Here is a 12,797-nt window from a genome sequence, read left to right on the forward strand (position 1 = left end):
TGCTCTTATATGTTTTCTGTAGGCGCAACCTGTACCCGATGATCTGGTCTCCAAGTTACTTGGTAACCAAGCCACTTTTAGCCCTATTGTGACTGTTGAGCCAAGACGAAGAAAATTTCACCGACCCATAGGGCTTCGTATCCCACTGCCACCGTCTTGGAAAGACAATCCACGGGATAGTGGAGAAGGAGACACAACAAGCCTTCGCCTGCTGTGCAGTGTCATTGGTAAGAGAAAATAACAGGTGTGCAAAACCACCCCTTTTATCCCATCATTAAAACGTCCTCTGACTCATTCTTAATCTCATCCTTGAAACACCATTAATCCCATTCACTGCACCTCTGTTAACCTAGTTATTGAACCGTGATCAACCTGATCTTCTGGCTCATTACTAATCCCATTGATGTCACATCATTATCTCATCCTCTAAACCACTGTTAAAACTGACTCTGTAACCATCCTTAATCACTTCCTCTGACCCTCTGTTAATTTATCATGTTATTTATGGTTAGTCCCCACCCGCTGACACATTATGGATTAATCACTGCATTCAACATTAATAATGCCACCTTTGACCTTATATGTTAACCCATTCTTATTCCCATCTGCTAAACCCATCCTTTGATAATCATCCTCAAACTCATAATTAATTCCAGTCTATACTCCACTGTTAATCCCCATCTTTTAAACCAATTATTTGAACCATTCCTAAACTCATGGTCTAGGTCATACTTTTAAAGCCATTGTTAATCCCTTTCTCTCATTTATGTTTAATTCCATCCATGAATCCATCAATGATACCGGGCGTTCATTCTTCATTGTCTGTCCTTCCTTTTTCCATCAAACACTGTGCCGCTCTGTCTTTTTGTTACTCCCTTCCTTCCTCACACGTGGCTTAATTTAGAATTAGGTGCTAATACAAAAAATCCTCTTAATTTGGGAGTAAATGCTAAATCTGAAGGAGAATTGCTTGAAAAATTTGCTCTCAGATGCTGTCCATTCAGGAGAAGAAATTCCACCAGTGAAATCTCCTCATATTCAGCCTCTCTTCTTCAAACTGGATACATTTCCATTACAACTCAAACCTAAACCAGACTGTGCCTTTCAAGCACCTTCTTAAACTCCCTTCCCCTATATAACTCTCTTTATTTGCCTATCTTTCTATCACATCTGTCATATTTGCGTCTGCTCCTGCTATCTGCAAAAAGAACAATTGATGGACAAAATGCAGAACAATGTCATACATTCACACCAGTACGGAGATCTGGGCCTAAATCCATCGCTTGTTTGCTCACCATGGCATTCCAGTTTGGACCGAGCCAAATACAAATCAGTCTTGACCCTGCGCACAGTCCATCCCGAACTGCCAGGCCAGGTCCTCCCTGGACTGAAAACAAGCATACTAGGACCAATTTCAGGCTTTCAGCCCTCATCAGCCAGGACAGCTTGACTCCAGTGGCATTGATAGCACGGGACCCACGTCTGGGCATACCCGTTCCAACCCGGGTGTCAAATGCAAAAAGAACAATTGATGGACAGAATGCAGAACAATGTCATACATTCACCCCAGTACAGAGATCTGGGCCTAAATCCATCGCATTTTTGCTCACCATGCCATTCCAGTTCGGACCCAGCCATATGCAAATCAGTCTTGACTCTGCGTCCAATGGGAACAGTCCAGCCCGAACTGACAGGCCAGGTCCTCCCTCGACTGGAAACAAGCATCTGTTTGCTGTCCTCCTGCTATTGACATCTTTATTATTCAGACTCTTCATCTGTTGCTGCCTTCTCTGGGTTATTTACCTCTGTCACTCCTCTTATGACTCTGCTACTCACTCTATTAGTGATTGAAAAAGTTACCTCTTTTCATATGTTTCAGGTGGTACAGCCCAGGCACAGTGGGAAGATATAACTGGAACAACCAAGCTTGTGTATGCCAATGAGTGTGCAAGCTTTACCACCAATGTGTCTGCCAGGTGAGCATAAACAAGCCCACATAAATCTCTGTGCACTTGTGTGTGCATGAATACATGCAAAAAAAAATGTTGATTTGATAAGGGCAGTGCAATTCAAAAGAAGTTTGTGATTAAGCTGGTCTAGACAAAAAATGATATACTGACTGCAGATCACAGGGCTCCTAATGACAAATGAGGCATTATCTCTATAAGGGACAGTTTATGATTCTAGTTTTGTCTGTGCTAAATCCAATGTGTGATTTTATTTGCAGAATGGATGGTATTGAAGAGGTCCCTGTTTCTAGTTAAAGATGGATCACTTTCTGTATCTTGAGTCTTTGATTCTAGTCCTCGAAAACAAGCTTAATTTATAGGTCGCTGTTTGCAACAATATTGGTTTGCAGGAAGCACCGACATTCCTAATCTGTCTATTTTGATATGTTTTGAATGACACCAAACCTTCTCAAGTCTGTTCATTCTATCATTGACAGAGGTAAAATGGCATTCCATGGAATAGATATGCCATACCTTTGGCCACTCTAGTGATTGTGGGGGAGAGGTTTGTGATTTCCACATATGAACTATTTTTTTAATAACACATTTTATTGTTTTATACATAGAAATAGGACATCAAAACATAAACTTAAAGACAACCATTTGTACATGTACGTGGCCCCAGTAGCCCCTCAACAGAGCACAGGGTCCTATTTTCAAGGTGGTCGGCGATGTAGAACATTACAGTTACAAGTGGGATCAACACAAGAAAAGAACAAAAGGAGCTTTTCACCGGCAGAGAACCCCCGCTATGAAGCTCGCCCATGGGGAGAAAGTCATATAGACTATTCTTATTCCTACAACCAGTAGGAGATGTGTTATGAATTTGCCTATTTTTGTTGTCAGTGGGTAAATACTGTTGTCTCTCTGAGTTGCTTAAAAAGATTTTAACTGGATTTAGTAAAAGATCGACTTCCAGTACCTCTGTTTATTTCTACAAGTCAGCCACTTGTGGACTTATATTTATTGCAATTCCACCTACACAGTTTGGAAGTGCCAAGCACTTTGCTGAGGCTTGCGGTATAAACTAACATCTCTTGTTGACCTCATAGCATTCTCTTTGTGCTGTGTATCAAATAGATGATGTTGCTGCCCTAGCCCATGTGTTGGATAATTTCTTCTCCGATACTACTATTCACAATTGGTTTTCTAAGCCATTCGGCAAGAGTGTTTCTTGGTGATGCATATGGCATTGATCTGCATAAATAGCAACAAAATCCTCCTTTTTGTACCAAGTTCTGAAAAGAGTAATTCTAACAGCGATTTCTCCCTACCTGCTTTTTCCTTAACTAGTCTTTTGCCTAACTAGTGTATGATTTGTGTGATGCAGAATTTTCAGCTCTCCTTAATACAAACTTACACATCTCTCTGTAGAGGAGCTACCTCTCAGAGAATAACTCTTCTAATTAAGGTAATTCAGAACTACAGACTCAGCCTTCTGTATCAAAGATGGAATCTGGCTGTAGTTGTGAATTTGACATTGTGTCTACTTCAGTCTTCTGTTCTAGTTCTTGGATGGAACATTGTCAGTATTTCAGTTTCCTGCTCCAGACCTCTGTGAGACAATGCATTTCTGACAATTTCTTGTATAAACTACATCTGTCTCATGTTTCTGCATAAAGAGTAGAAAATTCCTACTTGCGCATCTGGAATCCCAGAACACATTTACATGTACATATGAAGAAAATCAAAAGAGACTTTTTTTAATTTAGATATATAAATATGTCAGTCTTAAACAAAATGTTTTCCTTTCCAACTTGAGCAAAAACAATACATAAAACTACATTGAACCTTGCTACTTAGGGAAAAGTTGAGAAAATATGCACAAATGAAGAAAAACTCATCCAGGTAGGCAGCATATTCAGAAAAATTGGAAGTGAATACTGCTCCTTTAAGAAGCTAGCAACTGCCTCAAACTTACTCCTCATCTTGTTTTTTTTTCTGGTCATGGGGGAAGATTCCAGGAGCCATATTAGGTTTTTTTGATACTTTTTTCTCTCCGCTGTTGTAAATTATCAGTTTTACCTAACATTTTTGTGTTCTCTTGGGTGTATTTCATCAGTTTTTTTTCTTAACATTTCTAGGTTTTGCCAGTTACACCACCATTCCTTTAGTGTTTGTAAGGTAATCCTACTGTGGAAGGAAGAACACTGCCAATGAATTTTATCAGACAGCATTTTGAAGGACTTCAAATGAGCCAGAAACGGATATATGCAGTTGTCAGTACACCATATGACAAATTGACCCCATCTGGCTGAATAGACTGTTTTGGTGGAGTGTTTTCGTGGGCATAAGTTAACATCCACCACTTCAGGCAGTGGGTAAAACAACGTTGTTTGCCCCACCCATTCCCCAGGCATGCATGTGGAGGCTGTAGATGGCCTGAGTGTTAAACCTGGCCCTGGCAAGAGGAGGTCTGCCCTGTGAGGGAGATGGCGCGGGAGGCACAGGGAAAGCTGAATGAGGTCTGCATACCACACCGTTAATAGCCAGTCCGGGGCAATTAAGATTACTTGGGTCTGATCAAGGCGAATCTTCCTCAGAACACGAGAAATCAAGTGTATAGGAGAAAATACATAATGAAGCAGAAAGTTCAACTTTAAGCAAAACGGGTCCGCCAGTGCTCCCTGTATCAGAAACTGGAGGGCATAGAATTTCAGGTAGGAGCTTTCTCTTGAGTGGCAAATGAGTCCATCTGAGGAGTTCCCCATAGCTGGAAGATGTTCTGGAACATTTCTGGATGAAGATACCACTCATGGTTAGCAAGATAATGCTGGCTGAGACTGTCTGCTCAAACGTTGAACACTTCAGCCAGGTGATTTGCTGCTAAGCAGATCTGGTGGTCCTGAGCCAGGAGCAGAGTCACAGAGCTTCTTGCCAGGGAAGATATGTCACCACTTCCCTTTTTTGTTGATGCATTGATGCACCATATTACAGTCATATTGTCTGTCAAGATCCAGGCAGACCAACTGCAAAGGGAAGGAACCAAGGCCTTGAGAGCCAGACATATAGCCCGTAATTCCAACAGATTAATATGCAGTTTCTGTTGTTCTGGAGAATAAAGGCCTCTGATTTCAAGTTTGTTCAGATGAGCTCCTCTTTATACAGTGGAGGCAGTCGTGATGATTGTTGTCACTGGAGGGGGGAAGGTGAATCAGCTTTTCTTGTTTAAGGTTGCTGCTCACACTTCATCATTATATGTCGGCTGCACTGTCCCTGGAGATTTTGATACAGCTTTCCAGACAGTACTTGTAGCACAGCGGAGATGCCCAGAGGCACCACTGCAGAGACCTCGTGCCAGCGTGCATGGGTTACCAACAGAATGCAAGAGGCCAGCAGACCAAGCCAATGTAAGACTGTCAGGACTGGAATGTTCGCTTCATTCTGAAATATCAGAATCATGGACTGAATATCCTGAATCATCTGAGGAGGAAGGAAGGTTTGACTCAATATGGTGTCTAGAGCTGCCCTATGAACAGTTAAAGTACTGAGAGGACACAGGAGAGATTTGGGATTGTTGACCGAAAAACCCAGTTTGAACAACAACTTGAATATTGCCTGCAAGTAGCGAGATACCATTATAGAGAGCTGGCTTTGATGAGTGGGTCATCAAGGGAAGGAAATATTGGGATTCCTATCTGCCTTACATGGGCTGAAACCACTGCCATTACCTTTAGTTAAACTTGAGTGGTGTCAAACGAAAGGACGGCAAAGTTGTACTGCTCTGATCCAACCGTAAAGGGAAGACACTTCCTGTGTGACTTGAGGATAGGAATGCGGAAAAAGGCATTGTGGAAATCATCAGCAATCACCCAGTCTTCTGCTTCCAGCGCAAGCAGAGCTGAGCTAAGGACACCATTTCGAACTTTTCTTTCTTGAGTAACCAGTTCAAAATCATGAGGTCTAGGACCAGGCGTAGACCTCCGTCCTTTTGGGGGACCAGGAAGTACTGAGAGTAGAATCCATGACCCTGTTCCTGCTCTTGAACCAGCTCCACTGCACCCTTCAAAAGTAAGGATTGAACCTTCAGTTAGAGGACACACAGATGGTCTGACAGGAGTGCATATGAATGGGGATGGTTGGGAGGAGATATGTTTGTTGAAGGATTAGGGCATATCTCCTGTGCACAATCTGCAAAACCTAAAGGTCTGAAGTGATAGTCCCCCAAGCTTGTGAAAAGGAGAATACCCATGCTTCAATTGGCTGGTTGTGTTCAGACAAAGTAAAACTAGGGCTGTTTGCCTGCTGTGGCTGGGAAAGGGGAGGGAGGGAGAGGGAGGGCTCATTCTCTGTGTTGTTAGAAGGAGTTTGCCTGTTGTTGTTGCCATTGGTGGATGTACTGTTGACAGCCCTGAAAGAGAAGCCCTTGCTGTCCTTGAATCTCTCCAATTCATAATCAGCTTTTGGACTGAAGAGGCGTGAGCCATTGAATATAAAATCAATCAGAGTTAGCACACGTCCTGTGAAAAAATGAAATTCTGCAGCCTGGCATGGCAATTTAGGGAGAAAGACGGCTACTTGGCCCTTGCAGACAAATCAGCTGTGTCAAAGCCAGATTGGATTACCTGCTTTGCTGCAGCTTGAACGTCCCCGATCAGCTCAGCAAAGTAGGTCTGAAGATCGTCTAACAGGTTTGTAATGGTTGCCTGCCCCAAGTACAGTAGTGCAAGAACATATCTGCCAAGGAGGCAGATGGCATTAATGCATTTGAGAGCCTTCCTTCACACAGAAAACGTCAGCACATTTTTAAAACTCTCTGTCAGAGGTTTAGTGGAAGAGGCTCGGGGTGTCAGCTTCGAGGAGTAAGAAGCATTCACTACCAGGATCTCCGGTGATGGATTTCAGGAGAGGAAGGTGATATCTCCAGGAGCTGCCTTATATCTGCAAACAATGGTCCTTGAAACCGCGGCAGAAGTCATCTACTTCTCCCATATCGCTAACATAGACTTTGTTAGAACCTCATTAAAAGTAAGTAGTGGTTCAGTAATGTGGGAGGCTGAATGTAGGACCTCAGTGGATTTATTTCTGGTGACGGGATTTGCATGTCCAACATATCCACTGCTTTCCTTATGGCCGAATGATAGGAGGTCACCTAAGGTGGTGGAAGTCCAGTAGGGAAGATCCCAATCCACTGAGGTATCAAGTCCATTTACATCTTTTTAGGCCTGTAGAATCTGGGTCCAGAGAGGTCATTGTCATTGAACTAGGGTTGTCCCGAGGGCCTGATTCTCTGAAAAAATATTGGCCTCTCTCTTTCGGAGTGCTGAAGTAGTAGGTTCAAAAGAGGCAGTGAATCCAGCTGAGGTTGCGGCACTAGTGGAGTTGAAGCCAGCAGTTGCAGCTGATGAGGTGTCAGCTGTAGGGCTGGTGGAGTTGGATGCTGCACAGGTGACATTGCTACAGTGCCAGAGACAATGATTGCAGCTCCTTGGAGTTATTGGGGGCCAGCGCCAAAGGGGAAGAACTTGGGATACTCAATGACAGTGGTGTTATCCTCGGCATTGATCAGGATGGCAGGGGTACCATGATATTGGAAGCAATGAGAGAAACAGTGCGAAGGGTGCTAAATGAGAGAGTGTCAATTTTCCTCCCAACGAGAAGGCCAACGGACCCATGGGGCCAACCTGTGCTCAAAAAAGAAACCTGGATCTTCTGAAGATGTTGAACATTGCATTCAGAAACATAGATGGGTCTGTCCAGGTATTTGAAACTCTGGGTACAGTTGACCGAGCCGGGACTTGGACTATGCGTCATAGATGGTAGCTTCTCCAGATCCAGTGCTAGGTCAAATAGAGCTGCAGGCACCGGATCCTCAGTGGGTTTGTCTGCTGCTCTTTATCCAGCGTTGAATGAGGTGAAGTTGGAGGTTGTGACTTGTTGCTTGACGTTTGGAGTTGAGGATTGTGCCTCCTCTTCTTCCTAGAGTATTTTGAAGAAGGTGGTGACTCTGGAGACTTCGACTTTAGTTGAGATTTATGGTGCCAAGTCGTTCTGCTTGCACCCTGCCCATAAACATTTTGCCCTCTTGTTCTGTAAGCTCTTTGGGATGCATCTGCTGGCACAACTTACAGAGCGCGAAGCCATGGTCCGATTCAAAGCACCAAAGGCAGATGTCATGGGAGTCTGTTATTGACGTCTGGCCATCACTGACCTGACATGATTCAGAGCCAGACCGTTTAGGCGGTATGTATTGTAGAGAAAACTGCACCCAAGAAGAACTAATGTGTAGAAATTGTCAACCTTGGCAACGCTCCTGGGGAGACTTTAGAAAACTCCAGAACATGTTAATGATGTGGAAAAAAGGGAACTGATGTCATCCCGCTGATGGGGCACTTTACGGCCCCCGTTATGTCACAAGATGTCACCTGTGGCACAGAAGTGGAGCCATTGCCCCCTACTGGCTTGGGAGAGCTATAGAAGAGTTTCCGGATCCAGTCTGGTACCTGTGATATTCACAATTTGAGGAATCTGCAAGTAGAAATATCCATTAGAATTATAGTACATTGATATACCCACAAATTCAAAATCAAAAAGGACTCTCTCGTTTTCTTCATCACCCATGGGGTTTTTTGTTCTCCCATCTCCACCTGAGATAATAATACCACCAGAGGACCCAGTGTAGATACCACTGCAATATTTGTAGCTTTAACAGGGTACACCTGGTTTTGAATGGTTCCAATGCACAGATCTCTATTTCGGGCTCCTGCTACTCTTCAAGAGTACTAGTTCCTACATCATTGTCAACAATTCCTCTGGCTCCTCCTGTTCAGCTCCTGAGAAGAACAACACCTGATACTGCACATGATTATCCAGAGTTGTTGATCAACCTCCAGTGAAAATGAGGAATAGACCGCCAACCCCTTTTCTGCTAAGGAGGGATACAGGCAGAGAGACTGAAGTTGACCCATAAACATGCTATACACTTACTTCTCCCCCTGGATTTCCATATATAATCTCATCCCTGGATGATAGCACTATGTTTCACGAGTTGTTCATGTGATATGCTGTAAAGCTCAACATCCCATTGGGAAAGAAGCAGACTATGGTTTCTGTATTCAGGAAGTATTGCAGTCTAGAACCTGAGCAAGACTGGTGTTGTCTCTGGTTTCTCAAATATTTCGGAAAAGCGTTGTTGACTCCAGAAGTAATCAAGGTTGCTGCTCTAAGGTTTCTTCAGAAATACAGACCCTCTACAGCAATGCCAATTGTTGCTTAAATCCGATACTGAACAGGACTCAGTGATGGTCTCTACATTTAGAAAAGAGACATGCTGCAGTTCCTGAGACATCTATGCTATCAGAAAAAGAGAGCATAAGACAAGACCCGAGTGGCTGAAAAATGTGTAGTATGATAGGGCCAGCCTTGATAGTGGCCATTTATTACTGGGCCATTACCACATGACACAGTGGGTACTCAAGCAGCTCTTTACTGAGCAATTCCTTAGCAGTGCAGAATAGATTTCACTGAAGTGCTGAGGGAAAGCATGTTAGTATCTAATCAGGTGATTACTGCTTCACTTTATTTGGCAGATCTAGCAGTCTCTTATTGCCCTGACAAGATTTTGCATCTTTGGCAGATGATTCTGAAAAATTATGCTCAGATGAAGATTATGATTCTACCTTCCTTCTTCTGGAGCAGTCGTTTTTGGTTGTCAATTTCATTAGATGTGCTGAATAAGAAATTAGGAGGAAACCTATAAGGTGGTAGTTCTTGAAGAGTAAAATGGAAACTTTTTAGAGCTCAGTATAAGAGGCAGTAATTACTTTTGACAGCATGAGCAGATCGTTTAAGTGCCTTTCTGGACATTCAAGTATTGACACGTACCACCAAAGAAAGTCATCTAGCAGCCAAGGATCTCTCCAGGGAAGCCATTAACCAACTTGCAGCAATAACTTCCCCAATTATCTTATACAGTTTACCATTCCAGCAGGGGGAAGTATTTCATAGCATTACAAAAAATTTCAAAGCACAACCAAAGTCAACTGGGTGCTGACAAAATTATGTACAAAATAGTTAAGCTCTTCGAATCATGTCCACCGAAGAAAGCACTCAAGATCCAGTTTACACTGGTATTCAGAGAGATCAGCAGTCCTTTCAAAAACATATTATAGTCAAACATTGAAAATGCAATAGGTCTCGCCTTTGATTAAGTTAAAGTCATTTGCTTTGCTATAGAATACCATTAGCAAAGCAAATGGCTTTAACTTAATCAAAGGCGAGACCTATTGCATTTTCAATGATTGTTTTGCAGGGCAGTGTGGATAACATTTTTCAGCTATCAGTATCAGTGCACGCTCCAGGACTGTGTATTACATAAAGAGCGCTCTGCACGAACTCGGTATGCCATATTTTAGATGACTCCACTTTTTCACAATTGCTTCTTTAAAAAAATAAAACATCTTAAACATTCTGATGGCTAAAAAAGGTGAGAGGCTTTTAGTGATAATGGTTTCCATTTCCTGTAATCACAACTTCAAAAACATACCCCAAAGCTTTTCACATAACCTTTCGTCCGAGGTCATAACAGATGGCTCAACTTTACTGCGGAAAATAACAACATGGGACTGCAAATGTAAGCAGCGTACAGTGGGAGTGTTATGTTATCAGAAAATAAAGTTGCAAAAATTAGTACCGATCATCTAAATAAAATAAACAGGTGAATACTGTGGTGCATCTGAGGCCAGTAAATATAGTTGTCCAAAGTAAACCAAAAACCTAAGGCTAAGGGCTAGCATGTGTCCAGAAACACATGACAAGGATAAAGCATGAACAACCATATGTTACACCATAACAAAAGAGAGAAACTAAGAAGATAAAGAGTGCAGTGTGCAAACGGCATGGAAATTATAACATGCATTCCACAGAAAGGATAGCTACTAACAGAACATACCTGAACATGAGACATGCAAGCAACCTGCGAATCATACGTGTAGGTCAGGCATCAGTATAGTGAGGTCAACTGATTCCTATCAAGGGTAGACATTGCAGACAGCCTTGTGAGTAACATCAGCAATGCGCAAATCGAAAACAACTCCAAGAGTAACGCTGAAGTTTGCACGTGTGACAAAAAGTACTGAAACATGGGTCTTGTCATCTGGGAGTAGTTTTGTGTGCTGCTACAGCCGTTAGGAGCATTGGGGAGACTCCTGTTGTTTTGCTGTTATTTTTTAGAAGTGTATATAGTGCGGACTCGATCCAAAGTCATTGGAGAGTTTTACATGAGTACCAGTTACGTTCAGCAAGGACACATTCATTGTGGGCACGGGAGATTAAGTAATCGCGTAGGACTACAGAGCCCGGCAAGCCGTTTGTATCTGTGACATGGTTACGTCATCCAGACTGTAACTACGTAGTCAATAAGAGACGGCAATGGGAACTAAACAAACTGTATGTCCGTCACTCGAAAAAAATCGGATACGCTTCTGTAGCATGACGGAAGAAGCTGATCATAAAGGCCATCTCGAAATGTTTAAGTGTATCGCTATTTTTAAAAACCGATACACAGAAAAAAGTACAACAAAGCAAGGTGATTTTTATCCAATACATTAAATGTCGATACATTTTTAGTATTTTTTTTTTTTTTAAAGAGGATTCTGTCCATACAAGAATAGAAAAAGAAACAAAGAAAGTAATTATGACAAGCATGCAGACATGCCCCATGCCGCTAAATGATAGCAAGTCTCCCGGAGAGGACCACTTAACTGTAATTCACGCGCAGCACGTCTTCCGGAGAGGAGCACTCAAATCGAATGTTCATGGGAAGTCGCGTTCACACACCCGAGTCTGTGCGTGCCCCGGTCTGTCTCCCTTGGGAGGCATCACGCAGACAATAAGTCTCGCTGGCGAGACCTAAAAAGGAGATGAAACCACACGAAAAAGCAGATTTGCTACACTAACGATGATGGACAGCCCTGTGAGCCAATGCCTAAAGCCACAGTAACTAATGGCTGAAAGGAGCCATGTAGAAGTCTATTTCTGTAAATCTGTATAGGTACATGTATGTGTGTGTTTGTGTGTTGTGTGCTGCGTGTTGGCGGTGCATGAGTAGTGAGATTAAAACAGCTCTTGGCACACAGCTAAAGCTGCTTGTAGGCAAGATCTAATAAAGGAAAGTGGTTGCAGTTCATTTGAGCTAGGGTACAATGAGACAAGTTATACAGGAAATGGGGAGACAGGAAAGGAAGTAGGTGCTAATAGGGGAGGTATACCCGTGATCAAAATATTTGATGTTTGACAGATGAAAACCTACATTCCTAACTGTAGGTCTGCAGACTCCCGGGTCCACGATCCCTACTACGGTTTAAAAATGTAAACTTTAGCCGATCATAAAGTATATACATGCAAGTCAAAAACACATTTTTAAAACACTCGGTAAATGCAAAGAAATTAGAAATTGAAGGCTAAAAATTGAGTTGGTATCCTTATCTCGATTTGCTGGAACAGCACAAGTACAGAAAATAAAATCAAGTAAGGACCACTGATGGCCTAAATTGAGTACTGCTTTGCACTGACAAAAGAGAGCATGCAATAGGAGCAAAAACAAAATGATATGCTGGAGTCCATCATATCACGTTGTCGGAAAGAAACAAAACTTAATACTGAAAATCTCCAACATTCCCATTAAAATGTCAATTTTTGCATATTTTCGTCTCTGAATTAAATGAATATTTCATAATTTATGCATTTATGTATACTTGTTGCTGTATTTGTGTGCATTGTTTTGAGGGTTAAATCATAGAAATTGCTTGGCTGGAGGTCCCGGCTTCCAGTAGTGATTAAGTAGGGGTT

At 42.4% G+C, this 12,797-nt stretch overlaps 1 protein-coding gene across 3 annotated transcripts in view; it reads left to right on the forward strand.

The window, feature by feature from the left end:
* The window catches only part of ANK1 (ankyrin 1), a 1,318,767-nt gene that overhangs the window by 860,016 nt on the left and 445,954 nt on the right, over window positions 1-12,797 (forward strand). For all 3 annotated transcript variants that reach the window (XM_078666235.1, XM_078666236.1, XM_078666234.1), the window contains 2 exons: window positions 23-227; window positions 1,880-1,976. In XM_078666235.1, the coding sequence (XP_078522361.1) occupies window positions 23-227; window positions 1,880-1,976 (302 nt within the window). The remainder of the gene's footprint in view (window positions 1-22; window positions 228-1,879; window positions 1,977-12,797) is intronic.

Source organism: Lissotriton helveticus, chromosome 11 (genome assembly GCF_964261635.1).
Source record: "Lissotriton helveticus chromosome 11, aLisHel1.1, whole genome shotgun sequence".
Lineage (NCBI taxonomy): Eukaryota > Metazoa > Chordata > Amphibia > Caudata > Salamandridae > Lissotriton > Lissotriton helveticus.